This window comes from Canis lupus, chromosome 4 (assembly GCF_003254725.2).
Source record: "Canis lupus dingo isolate Sandy chromosome 4, ASM325472v2, whole genome shotgun sequence".
Taxonomy (NCBI): Eukaryota; Metazoa; Chordata; class Mammalia; order Carnivora; family Canidae; genus Canis; species Canis lupus.
The window spans coordinates 83,624,080-83,637,245 of record NC_064246.1 but is presented as its reverse complement, the minus strand read 5'-3'; the positions used below and the strand labels follow the sequence as shown (position 1 = coordinate 83,637,245).

At 37.9% G+C, this 13,166-nt stretch overlaps 1 protein-coding gene across 1 annotated transcript; it reads right to left on the bottom strand.

Annotated features, from left to right (window-relative positions):
• Window positions 1-10,842: 10,842 nt before the first annotated feature.
• On the bottom strand, window positions 10,843-11,192 carry LOC112652662 (40S ribosomal protein S21). Its single transcript, XM_025436281.3, has one exon. It carries the CDS (start codon window positions 11,144-11,146, stop codon window positions 10,895-10,897), a length of 252 nt encoding a protein of 83 aa, XP_025292066.1. The 5' UTR covers window positions 11,147-11,192; the 3' UTR covers window positions 10,843-10,894.
• Between the last annotated feature and the right edge of the window lie 1,974 nt (window positions 11,193-13,166).

Below are 13,166 nucleotides of genomic sequence, written 5' to 3'. Positions count from 1 at the left end.
TGACCTGCGCAGCAGGTATTAAAATAGGCTGTGAATATTTTTCATATAACACTTGTAAGAAATTAAAAAGGCTCTATAAAGAGGTTTTACGATTTTATAAATAATTATGATAAATGTTACTATCACTAGGTAAGCATCACACCTAGCAGAGTGTGCTTAAAAAAAAAAAGTTTTTAATCATTGTTTCTACCTACCTGTACAAAAGGGAGGGAGGAACTCTCTTTTATTAAACGTTACATTTGTTTTCAATTGCTGTTTACCACATTGCCACAAACTTAGTGGTTTCAAGCAACATCCATTTACTGTACCGCAGACCTATAGCCTAGAAGTCTAGGTAGGCCCCGCTGGGCCCTTCATTTAGTGTCACATAACTTGGAGCCTTTGGAGGAAGAAGCCAGTTCCAGGCTCATTCAGGTGTTGGCTGACATCCTTGTCTTGTGATTTGGGGATCCCAACTTCCCTGATGGCCGCCCGCTGGAAACCGCTCCCCGCTCCGCCACCAGGGCCCACATGACTCCTTATCCTATGACTTCCTCCATCTTCAAGGCAGTGATGGTGCATCACATCCTCCCTATTTTTTTGAATCTGACCTTTTCTTCTGCTAACAGCTGGAGCCAATTCTGCTTTTTAAAAGAGTTTACCTAATTGAGCCAGGCCCATCTGTATTGGATGAATATTTACAGGTCGACTGGCCTGGATCTACATCTGCAAAATCCCTTGATAGCTGCACCCTATTTCATGTGTGGTCTACTAAGCAAGTGCCAGGAATATTGGGAGGTGGGTCTTACTTACTTTAGAATCCTACCTGCCCTAAACACATGCTGCTGCGAAGACTATTAAATATACACCCCAACACCCTCCCCCAAAAACGACCGTGCCAAAGTGAATGTCACTATGCCCGTTAGGAGATGAGAAAACTGAAGCTTCTTCTTCTTATCATTATTTGCCTTGGATTAGTTCATTTAGCTGAATCTGAATTTGATTCCAGGCGTGTCAGGTTATACAACCCCTACATCAGGAGGCTCCAAGCTAAGTCAAAGAGCGGCTATTGGCAAAGAAACATAGATATTTAAGAGGAAGTAAAACTAAAAGATTTTCACTAAGCTTCACAGTATGTCTAAAAACAATTAATTCTAATAAATATTTTTGTAATAGGAAAGTGAGGAGCGCCGAGAGCCTAAAGACATTTTTTCTTTTCTTTTCTCTCTCTCTCTCTTTTTTTATTCAGCTCTTTCCATTGTCTGCCCGCTTTGTAACCTGATAGCACTTGTTAAAAATAAGCCTTGCTTCTAAATCTTTTACTTTCTTAATTGTGGTTTCTCTCCATGGGTTTTATGTTATACAGGACTAGTTTCAATTTACTGGTTTGTGGCATTTCCACATTTCAAGCACCCAGTCAGTTTGAAGGATTAGAAATTTAAGCTTCTTAATGTGTTTCCTGAAAAAGCTGCTCTTAGCAGGAAGCTGGGGAACTGGTTTCACATTGTTTTTAAGAGTGTATGACCTTTAGGTTCTTCCGATGTGGATTAGTGTATTTTTATATCCTTATCTAAATTTTTAATACCTGTCATTGAAAATGACTGAAGATATATTAAATAAAACGAAATAATTGAAATAGTTTCATATTTGATATTTCCTTCTGACATAATGGTTTTGAAACTCATCGACATTGTTAGGTTTATCCTTGGCTTGTTTCTTTTTATTGCTGAGAGTTTATCACTGTATTGTTAGACTATATTTTGTTTTTTCTATTTACCAGTTGATGACTATTTGGGTGTTTTCAATTTGTTCCTGTGAACATTGCTATAAGTCTTTGCGTGAATATAGATTTTAATTTTGCTTGGGTGGATACCTAGGAGTAAAATCCTGGATCGTATACAAATATACGCTTATCTTTAAGAGACTGTCAAACTGTTTTCCAAAGGGATATACATTTCACATTTCTAGCAGCAACGTATGGGGTTTTTGGGTTTTGATCTCCTCATATTCTTTCTTTTTTGTGGGGGGGAGTTCCTCATATTCTTATCAACACTTAGTATTAACAGTGTTGTGTATTATAGTCCTTAGTGTCAATGGAAAGTACTATCCAAAGTTGGTTTTAATTTGCATTGTCCTAATGCCTAATGATGTTGAACATCTTTGATTGTGAATAGATACTTGTCTATTTTCTCTGGTGGAATGTCCACACAGGTCTGTGCCTTTATTTTATTTGGCTTATTTTTCCTCTTAATACCCAGATGGATACCCAATGTAGTCACAAGGTCCTTATCAGAGAAGCAGGAAACTAAGTGAAAGAAGATGTGAAGAAGGAGGCACTAACTCTTGAGTGATCCCACTGCCAGGAGAGAATGGAGAGCCAGGTACTATGGGCTGCCTCTGAAAGTTATTTTTTTGTTGTTGTTTAGTTTGTTTGTTTCCAAGAACACTGTTTCTCAGAGTCTACAGTCCTTTGCACCAAAATAACCTAAGATTCTTACTTTCAAGTGAACTGAGATCACTCCCCTAAACTTCAACAGCAGTTTAGGTGAGGATTTCAAATTGAATTTTTTCAAAGCACCCCACATAATTCCATGCATGCTTCAGTCCAGTACCTGGTCTTCTACAAAAAGCTTATCTTAATACTCTACACTCACATAGACTTCCCACTTTGTCTGTATCCTCAGGCCGGTCAGAAGAGCCAGCAGTAGGAGGTCATCCTAGTCATTCTAGCATATACATTTTTTTTTTTTTAGGTTAATCTGACTTTGTCTTATCTGATGTCAGCACCTAAACTCAGGCTTTCATTGTGAATACAAATGGCTCGACTTTAATTCAGTCCATTTTTGACACAACTGCCACATATTTTCAAAAATATTATAGCATGATCTTTGATATTATTAGCAGATTTCCTTTTTAAAGATTTTATTTATTTATTCATGAGAGACAGAGAGAGAGAGAGGCAGAGAAACAGGCAGAAGTAGAAGCAGGCTCCATGCAGGGAGGCTGATGTGGGACTCGATCCCAGGACCCTGGGATCATGCCCTGAGCTGAAGACCGATGCTTAACTGCAGAGCCATGCAGGTATCCCCATTAACAGATTTTTTTTCTGTATTACTATTTTTGATCTATTCCAATAAATGAGCATTGTCTGAGCGGCAATAAATAAAATAAATAAATAAAAATAAAAATAAAGAAATTTTCTCATAGTTCTGTAGGCTGGGAAGGCCAAGATCAAAGTGCCAGTAGATTTGGTGTCTGAGAAGAGCCCACTTCTTGGTTCACAGACCATCCATCCTCTTCCTGTGTCCTCATATGGTAAAAACTTGCAGAAAACTCTCTGGGTTTTCTTTCACAAGGAATTCTAATCCCATTCATGGCTCCACCTTCATGACCTAATCACCTGCCAGTTTTTCCACCTCCTAATACCAACACATGAAAGGTTGCAGTCTCAACATACGAATTCTCTGGAACACAGACATGACAACCGCACTCCCTTTTACCCTGCAATCTATACTCATTTGCATTACTAAACAGGAATCCTCAGAGCTTTAGAGAAAAATTTCTAAAAATGTTGTCCATGGAACCACATTATCAGCATTACCTGGTATCGCCAGTTAGATCCCAAGACTAGACATTTACTGCCCACTCCACTAAATTTGTCTTACATTTATCCTTAAGCTTTTCTTTCCTTCTTACCCCTTAACCCAGGTACATGAAACACAAAACCACCCTCAGATGATGGCAACTTCCCTGACAAAGTCCCTTAATGGCCCAGATCACCCAGACCTTTTTGAGCTATAACCCCCCCACACTTGTACCTACACAGATGAACTATGGACTGAACTCCAGAATGACCTACCATATCTTTACTTCATTATAATTCTAAAATCTCCACCTGAGAGGAGCCTCAGCTCCATTTACATAACATACAATATATATGTCGGTGTGTTTCCTTAAGGTAAACTTGCAAACTTAATCCCACCTCTACATACAATGACAAGTCTTCCCTATCTAAATATTCATCTGAACCCTGAACAAAAGGAACTTATTCATTCTCCTTTGGGGAATTACAGCTTTGTTTTTTTGTTTTTGTTTTGTTTTTGCTTTGTTTTGTTTTTTTCATGATCTTATGGATTTTCTTTATTATTTTTAATTTATTTTTTATTGGTGTTCAATTTGCCAAAATATAGAATAACACCCAATCCTCATCCCATCAAGTGCCCCCCTCAGTGCCCATCACCCTGTCACCCCCACTCCCTGCCCACCTCCCTTTCTACCACCCCTTGTTCGTTTCCCAGAGTTAGGAGTCTCTCATGTTCTGTCTCCCTTTCTGATATTTCCTACTCAATTTTTCTCCTTTCCCCTTTACTCCCTTTCACTATTTTTTATATTCCCCAAATGAATGAGACCATATAATGTTTGTCCTTCTCTGATTGACTTATTTCACTCAGCATCATACCCTCCAGTTCCATCCACGTGGAAGCAAATGGTGGGTATTTGTCGTTTCTAATGGCTGTGGAATATTCCATTGTATACATAGACCACATCATCTTTATCCATCATCTTTTGATGGACACCGAGGCTCCTTCAACAGTTTGGCTATTGTGGACATTGCTGCTAGAAACATCGGGGTGCGGGTGCCCCAGCATTTCACTGCATCTGTATCTTTGGGGTAAATCCCCAACAGTGCAATGGCTGGGTCGTAGGGCAGGTCTATTTTTAACTCTTTGAGGAGCCTCCACACAGTTTTCCAGAGTGGCTGCACCAGTTCACATTCCCACCAACAGTGCAAGAGGGTTCCCCTTTGGAATCCATTCCGCCTGTACTCTTTAGTTGCTGCAAATAAAAGTTTTCTTTGTGTGACAACTCAACCTGATTGAGTAGCTGACTCAACAAGGAATGAACTCACGTTGATTTGGTTTGACACTGGGAATATGTCAAATCCCTAGGCCCCACCCAGACTCACTAAATGGAAACTCTGGGGCGGGGCCCAGCAATCAGTGTGTGCACAAGCTCTCAAGTGCCACATTCCAGTTTCAGAATCACTGCTGTGTAGCATATCTGTCATGACCAAACCACAAGACAAACTCATTTAGTTTTTGGATTTTAATTAAATAAAAATTCCAGCTGTAGGAGACTTATGACTTCAAAGGAACTTCACATTCATCTTGGCTCTCTGGTTTGATTTTTCTTTCTCTCTCTCATTAGCAGATAGACTATGGAGAATTTCAAGGGAAAGAGAAATGTGGACCACATCTCCCTCAGAGTAGCTGCTTTCTACTAATTAGAAAGCTTCCTAGTTCATCACACTATGAGATATTCCTCTCAACCAAAGTAGCAGGTGTAACTTTGTTTAACCTTTCAAGCCTCATCATGTGTTGGGGTCCTTTATCCTAAGGCATGGAACCTGCTTTCTGATGAGAATCTCAGTGACCACTTCTTGAAAGGATTATTCAGAAAAGTGAAGGGAATACAGTATCTTATTCAAACTGGTCAAAGATTGAGTCCATACATAGGACCAATGATAGGAGAGGCAGTTTAATTTTATGTCCGTTAAAAACTATTATATTAAAATTCATTGACAAATGTAATGAGTGAGCAGGGCATGATTTTATACAATGTGCATCATCTAAGGATTAAATTTGCCTGGGAGTGATAATCAAAACACCCACAGTTGAAAGAACATAGAAGTTTCTCTGTCACACAGAACAATCTGAAACAGATAATCTAGGGAAGGGGGAGCATGGGATCTTGTATTTAATTACTCAATTCTACATATGACTTCCACTTGGGAGTTCCGCGGAGGCTTTATGAGCTTCACCATGAACTCCACACTACTCAGCTAGAAGGAGGAGAAAAGAACAAAGAAGTCATTTCTCTTCGCTTTGAGAACAGCGTCTACTTACTCAGTGTTTCTCGCAAGATCCCCTTTACCAGAATTTAACCCCAGGTTGAGTGCGGTACCACCTCAATTGCAGCTATTTATCCATAAAATAATCAAAGACCCCGTAAGGAAGAAGGAAACATGGGGACTGGGGCATAACTATGAGTTTCTATGAAAACTGTGGTCTTACAATCTTTACTGTTTTAAACTTTTTCCTTCATTGTCATTTGAGTTATCTAAATTGAAAAAAAATATGTATGTGATTAACATGTGATATGAAAAGACATCATAACGTTGGCCATCCATTTTAATCTTTGGCTTATGCTACTATTTAACTTTCAATTCAGGACATGGTCCTTATATTCCTTATTTTTAAATGTGACATAGATGTGCTTATAAAACTCCAACAAGTGTAAATTGGTCTCTATTTCAACCTGCATTGCTAACCCAGTCAGATAAAATGTTTTTAAAATGCCAATTATGTCCCGTAGGAAGTAGTTACTTCCCAGTGGTTCTAGTAGTTATCTTCATAAAACTCAAGAAGGTTTGCATTCTTTGAATTAGAGTCACTCCTTCGGCCTGTGTGTTCAAGAATTCCTAAGGCAATCATCTTCAAAGTCTTTTCTCAGCTGGATGGATTGTCTGCACAGCATTTCAGAGAGCCTGGGCTCATTCATTCTACATGGACCTAACGAAGTTCTTTCTGCAATTACCAGGCAGAGAGCCTGGAGTCAGGCAGTGACTTTCTATTTTAAACCTACTGGAAGTTGAATTTTTATTTAACAGCACATCACATAGCTGCAACTTAATCTGAAACCCACAACACTATAACCAAAAGAAGGAAAATAGTCTTCTAAAGAAATTGGCAGAACAAAGCTCATATTTCTAATATGAAACAATGATTATAATATATTGCAAAGTCCCACAATCAAAATTAAATAGAAGTATCTCCCATTTATCTTTGCCTTTGTTGGAAGAATTTTTAATCTTTGACCAATTTCATAATAAAATCACCTGCTGTACCTCAGTGTTAATAAAATGGTTTTCAATGAAATGCTATTTATATGTTCTTAAGAGAAAGCTATGAAACTAAAAAAAATATGTGTCGCATTTAAAACAAATATAATTCTGGATACAAAATATATGTTTTAACTTAAAAATAGTCACCTAATTTAAAAAACTAATTCAATTAATTATTGAGGTGAGATAAATTCTGGAACCATTCTTATCTAGATGGTAAATAAAAGGTTGCTAAATAAAAAGCAAATTAATGATAGAATATTAAAATTCATAATTTTTACATAAGACATCTAAATTGATAATTGATTATAAATTTTATCTATCCAAGTTTTTCACAATTTTAATAAAAATTAAAGTCTTGCTCGACTTCTATGATTAATAATGATATATGCTAATTACACTTAATCTAAATGATTAGTTTTCTGTATACGATATGGATACTTGAGGCATTCACAAATGCTTTTGTTAATATAATTATGTCTACAAAGTTTTCATATTATCTCACTTTTTGAAAATATAGTGAAAACTGATATGTGACAGAAGGATATCTTATCCTTCTGATCTCACCAAACTTTTTGCCTTCTCTGAGAACTTAAACAATATTGAAGAATTAGATGGAGGTTTGAAACATGGCCAGTATGAACAAGGAAAAGCTTGTTTTTCATACGGATTATTCTAACTGAAGAATCCAAAGGAATAAGAGTCGCTTTCACAGACCCACAGGGTAGGACATTCTGACTTTCCTCATCCAGGATAGAGCCCAGGCAAAGAACAGAAATGAAAAAAACTGGGTGATGAGAGAGGGGAAGGTGGTGGGTGGAGGTGGGGGAAGGAGGACAACTAGAATATAAAATAAATAAATAAATAAATAAAAAATAAAAAAAACTTAGAGGATCATGGGAGAAGAGTGTCAGAAAAAGGACCAAAGAAAGAGGAGGTAGGCAGAGAATCATCTGAAGTGAACACTGTTTGACCTAATGGAAATAGACCAAACACTGTATTATTTTTTGGAATACTTTTTACACTCAATCTCACATGTAGTAAGATTTCTAATAATGCAGCAATAACTAAATATCCTGGCCCATATTATGGCGCAATTAAGGAATTGTGGGAGCAGTACCTCAATATATGGGAATATTAAACTTTGGCACTGGATCCAGTTCTGCTGGAATTAAAACCCCTTCTAGAACCAAATGAGGGGGTTCCTGGAAGCCAACTAATTCGGGAGAGAATGAATGGTGCTGAGGATGGTAATAGAACATAAGTAGTAATGGTGTCGAGATTATTACTCTTTCAGAAAAAGGATGCCTTGGAGCCGGTTTTAATCATGGCGTCGTGGCCAGTGGCACAAATATACGTATCTGGAAGAAACCATCCAATTAGAAAGTTGGAACTGTGCTTTTCTGAATAAGTTTATCACTCTGATCCCTTCAGGAAATTTTTTGTGCAATCTATTATAGGAAGGAACCCATGGAAGGTAGTTTATATATTCTGAATTATCCAACATTAATGGTTAAAGATCTCTGAATTTTTCCTGGAGAAGGGCAGGCACCAGCTTGCCCCAAGGTTAGGCACTGAGCACCCCAGGAGGGCTTGAAACCAGCAGTGGTACGGGAGGTAGCACCACGTTAGACCTTCCCAGGCATCTAGCAAGACTTTCGTGGTGGAGATAGATCATACTTCAGAAAGCAAAATGAATAAACTTTGCCCAGGATATTTGGGAAGGTTGCACAAATCTCTTCCTTAAACCGAGCAAACCGATTATATTATGGAAAGATATGTGGTATTTGCTTGGAGAGTCAATTGCAAAAGAGAAGAGTAATGGAGGAAAGAGAACTATGCACACGCCAAACTCCAGATGTTACAGGGAAATTGAGAGAGAGAAGGAAATTTATATTTATTAGCCAAAAAAAAGAAAATAGAGTGGAAAAGCTGGACAAGGGCAGATGAAAGCAGTAAAAAAGCAATGGCAATCTGGAACTTATATCATAATAATTGTATTATAATATATTATTGTATTAATAATTGTATTATAATATATTATAATAATTATAATATGTGTATGAATCAGACGTCAGTGGTCTGAGTACTAGGTTTAACAACACCTAGGACACCCTGTCCTAATTTTGGAAGTCCCACCATAGGCTGTGGAAAAAAAGAAAATGTAAGAGTGTACTTAGACATCACTGAACTGGTGGTGTAGGTGACCTGTGTGTGACACACTTTATTCTGTGCCAGACCTTATCCTATTATAGCCTAGACTGGACAGGGCACTAAATAGAACCAAGTTCTCCATACGTGCTCTGTGCTCATAGATCACAGAATCCAGAGGTACGAGTCGGCGGCTTCCACCTCCTGCCATCTGACACTAAGGAAGGTGGGAACAGGTAAAGTAAAATAGTCTACTTTGAGATTAGGGATCCTTGACAAGACCACGTAGTTTGGAAAATGCCGTTTGGAAGATGTGGCCATTAGGAAGCGGGTTTCTCTTTCTCCGTGAAGGAAATAGGGAATTTTAAAAGGGAATGGGACCTAACAGAAATATAAAATTCCTTTAAAAAAAAAAAAATACGATTTATTTATTTATTTATTTATTTATTTATTTATTTATTTATTTATTTATTTTAGAGATTGAGAGAGAGAGTGAGAGTGGGAGGAAGGGCAGAGGGAGAGAGGGATTCCTGAAGCAGACTCCTCACTAAGTGCAAAGCCCGAAGCAGGGCTGGGTCCCAGGACCCTGAGGTCATGACCTGAGCAAAATCGAGAGTCAGTTGCTTAACCAGCTGAGCCAGCCACGTGCCCAAAATTATAGAATTCTTAATAACATAGAGAAAATGTTCAGGATTCCTCTTAGGAGATCACTGATGAAAGGCACTGGGCTCATGAATTTTAAATAAATGAAACTAGTCTGTATGGATATTCTATATTAAAAAAATATTGATGAACACATGAACAAAATAGATTAGCGCCTTGGATCTTGAGTTCAAGATGCATTTAGAAAAGATTGAGGGGCACCTGGGTGGCTCAGTGGGTTAAGCATCTACCTTTGGCACAAGTCACGATCCCAGCATCCTGGGATCAAGCCCCACATCAAGCTCCTTGCTCAGCAGGGAGCCTGTTTCTTCTTCTCCCTCTGCCCCTCTCCATGCTCATTTTGTCTTTCTTTCACAGCCTCTCTCTCTCTCAGATAAATTGATAAGATTTTTTTTTAATTTTAAATAAAAAAAAAAAAGATTGAAGGCCAGTGTGTTCAGTATTAGATTTAAGAAACTGGTATTACAAAGGATGGGTATAATTTTCCCACAGCAAAGGTGAGGGTTCAAATTTGAGTCACCGCATATCCTCAATACTCGAATCAAAATACATCATCAAGAGTTTGCCTGAAAGTTGCTATTGCAGATGATGTGCTGTGGAAGTAAAGTAATTATTCTTAAATACATATTTATTTTGTTGGGATGCTTATCTCAGCAATCCCGGTGTCATGAGTTCTACCATTTTTAGAATATTGAGTGTTGAATAAGCCTATGGTCCTTGTTTTGGGGAGATTCTTTTGCTGGTATCTCTGGCTCAAGGATTACTGGGGTGGGGGGGATAGTCTTTCTTTCCTCAATTCTCTGGCAAGAATCCTCAGGATTAGAAACTAGGTTCTGCGCCATTACCATGACACCCATTTACAAGCTAAACACTTATCTAATGGAGGCTTAAATAAATCATGATTAAAAGGTTACGTTTCCCAAATATCATGATGTATGAGGAGTGGGAACCAAAACAGTGTCTAATTAACAACCCCTGTTGAAACATAAGGGGAAAAAATCAGCCTTACAGCTAATACCTTTAGAGGATCTTTGATTTGCATACTTGATCACACTCAATCTTTTTCAATCTTTTCTTCTTTTTTCTTCAATCTCCTTAATACCTCATAGTTTACTCCGCTCCCAGAGTTATTTTTTTTTTGGGGGGGGTTTTACTGTTTATTTATGACAAATGTCCCCCATCCGTGGTCTTCTCCCGTCAGAAGTTCTTTGAAACGATGCCGTCGGCCTTGGCCAGCCGGAGGATGGAGTCATCAGACTCGCCCATCCTGCGAATGGCCCCGCAGATAGCGTAGGTCTTGAACTGCCCGTTGAACCTGCCGGTCACCTTGTCAACCTCGGCCACGTTCATCTGGATGGACGCGTGGTCCTTGGCGCCGATGATGCGGTTGCTGGCGGAGCATTTCCGCGGCACGTACAGGTCCACGAACTCGCCGGCGTCGTTCTGCATGTCGAGGGCGCACCTGCTGCCGCCACCACGAGCTCCAGCGCAGAAAGCCCAGAGTTATATTTTAAACCATCCCTTTTGCTTCCAGTTTACTTACCTCCTTCCTCCATTCTTGTCTACTAGAGAAAGAATCAGTCCCTAGTTACTCCTTCGAGTCTTGTAAATTCTGGCTTCTCTTAAGCAGTGTAGTAATGGAAGCTTTCCTCAACCCAGGTAGACTTGAAAATATTCATCCTCCCAGAATTTAGCTACTCTCTGCTTTTTATCCCTTAGAACTTGGTATTTGGTGTAACTTAAAATCAACCAAGGAACAACTCTGCTCCTCGATCATGAATCCTTTAGCTGATGATGCTTGGCTTCCAAGCACTTTAATACTTCAGAAGTCCACAGGGTTGGTAACCAAGCAAATCAGCAATGACATCAACTCAATTTCCTTGCAGAACTGATTTCACAAAATTCCACTAACGTATCTTGCAAATTCTATTTCTCTTGCTATTTACATTTTGTGCCATATTACATGTTATAATATTGCAATATTACATATTTTTAATGCCTTATTACAAATTTTTAATACCTAAAAGAATGGGGTTCATTCTTTTATGCTAAGAAGTCAGAACTTTATTTTACATCATACTTTTTTTTTTCCTTGAAAGGGAAAATGATGGTGGTATTGAAAACGGATAAATATCTAAAGTTATGATTAAATATAGAACAAAGGCCATCTTATACAAGAGTGAAACTGGAGTATTTACCACTTATTCTATTACCTTCTCCAAATGTATTCCAATTTATTATTGAGTTAATTTAGAATGATGAACATGCCACTTTGGTACATCATCTCTTAATATTCGACCTCAATTCAGCAATGTAAAAATGCTAGATTCAGAGTGCTGCTGTGAATAAAAAGATATGATCATGTCTTGAAATCATTTTATATTTTTTTACTATCTCATGTCATATTTGGAAAAAAATACCTAGAAAAGTAATGTGTCTCTTCAGCCTAGTAGAAGTGCATTTTATGAAATCATTTGAATATCACTAAAGAAAAGTTACATTGTACATGAGATAGTGAGGGGTGGCAAAGTGAGGTTGGTGAAATACAGATTTTTATATTTACACTTCTGTATAAGAATCATCCTGTGCACATTGTTTGACATTGTATTTCTATATATTTTCTGTGTTAGATGTATGTAAGAATGTGGGAATTGCTGGGACTGTCTAAGGACTTCATACTTTTGGATTTAACCCTAGAAATCCAAGATTGGTTTCTACCCTAAAAGTAAGCCTAATACAACATATTAAAAGAATAAAAGACAAAGACAAAGTAATACATGATCACTCATGATGAAAAATCTCAACAATTTGTTTTCAAAATACCAAAGTATTATTTCATGAGATTGCATAGAAAATATATTCTATAATATTAATTGTAAATTATATTCTTGAAAAATATATTGAAAAATATATTCTTTACAATTAATTGTAAAGAAAACACCTGGAAAGGTGTGCTCTTACTGACAAATCCATATGTCACCATTTGTTCAGGAACAATCTCTGATAGAATGATCAGCCTTCCCTAAAATCCTGAGGAACCAGATCAAAGGCCAATGTACAATCCATTTATTTTCCATTCACTAAATGAGGTTGATGTTAAGGGACATTGAATAGGTAAGTCTGTGAAAATGATAACTTTTCAACTTACACAAATGAGAGGGGAGCTATGTCTTGCAGAAGAGATTAAAATACATGATTTCTTTCACAAATCTCACTGAGGTTAACAGAGTTCTTGTTTTAAAGAATGGTATAAATATATCAAGAGTTGAACCCAGTCCAAAGGGAAGATGATGGGGGCATCTAAGAATGAATCATTCCTATGAGAAGTAAGGGTTTAAAGAGATGGACGGGGGCAACAAAGGGGCAGAGATGGTAAGCCAAGCCTAAGAAGCGTGCCCAGGAAAATGTTCATCTTCTTATCAAGTCCATCCGCCACCACTGCCTTCAGTTCCTCCTACGGATCTCAATT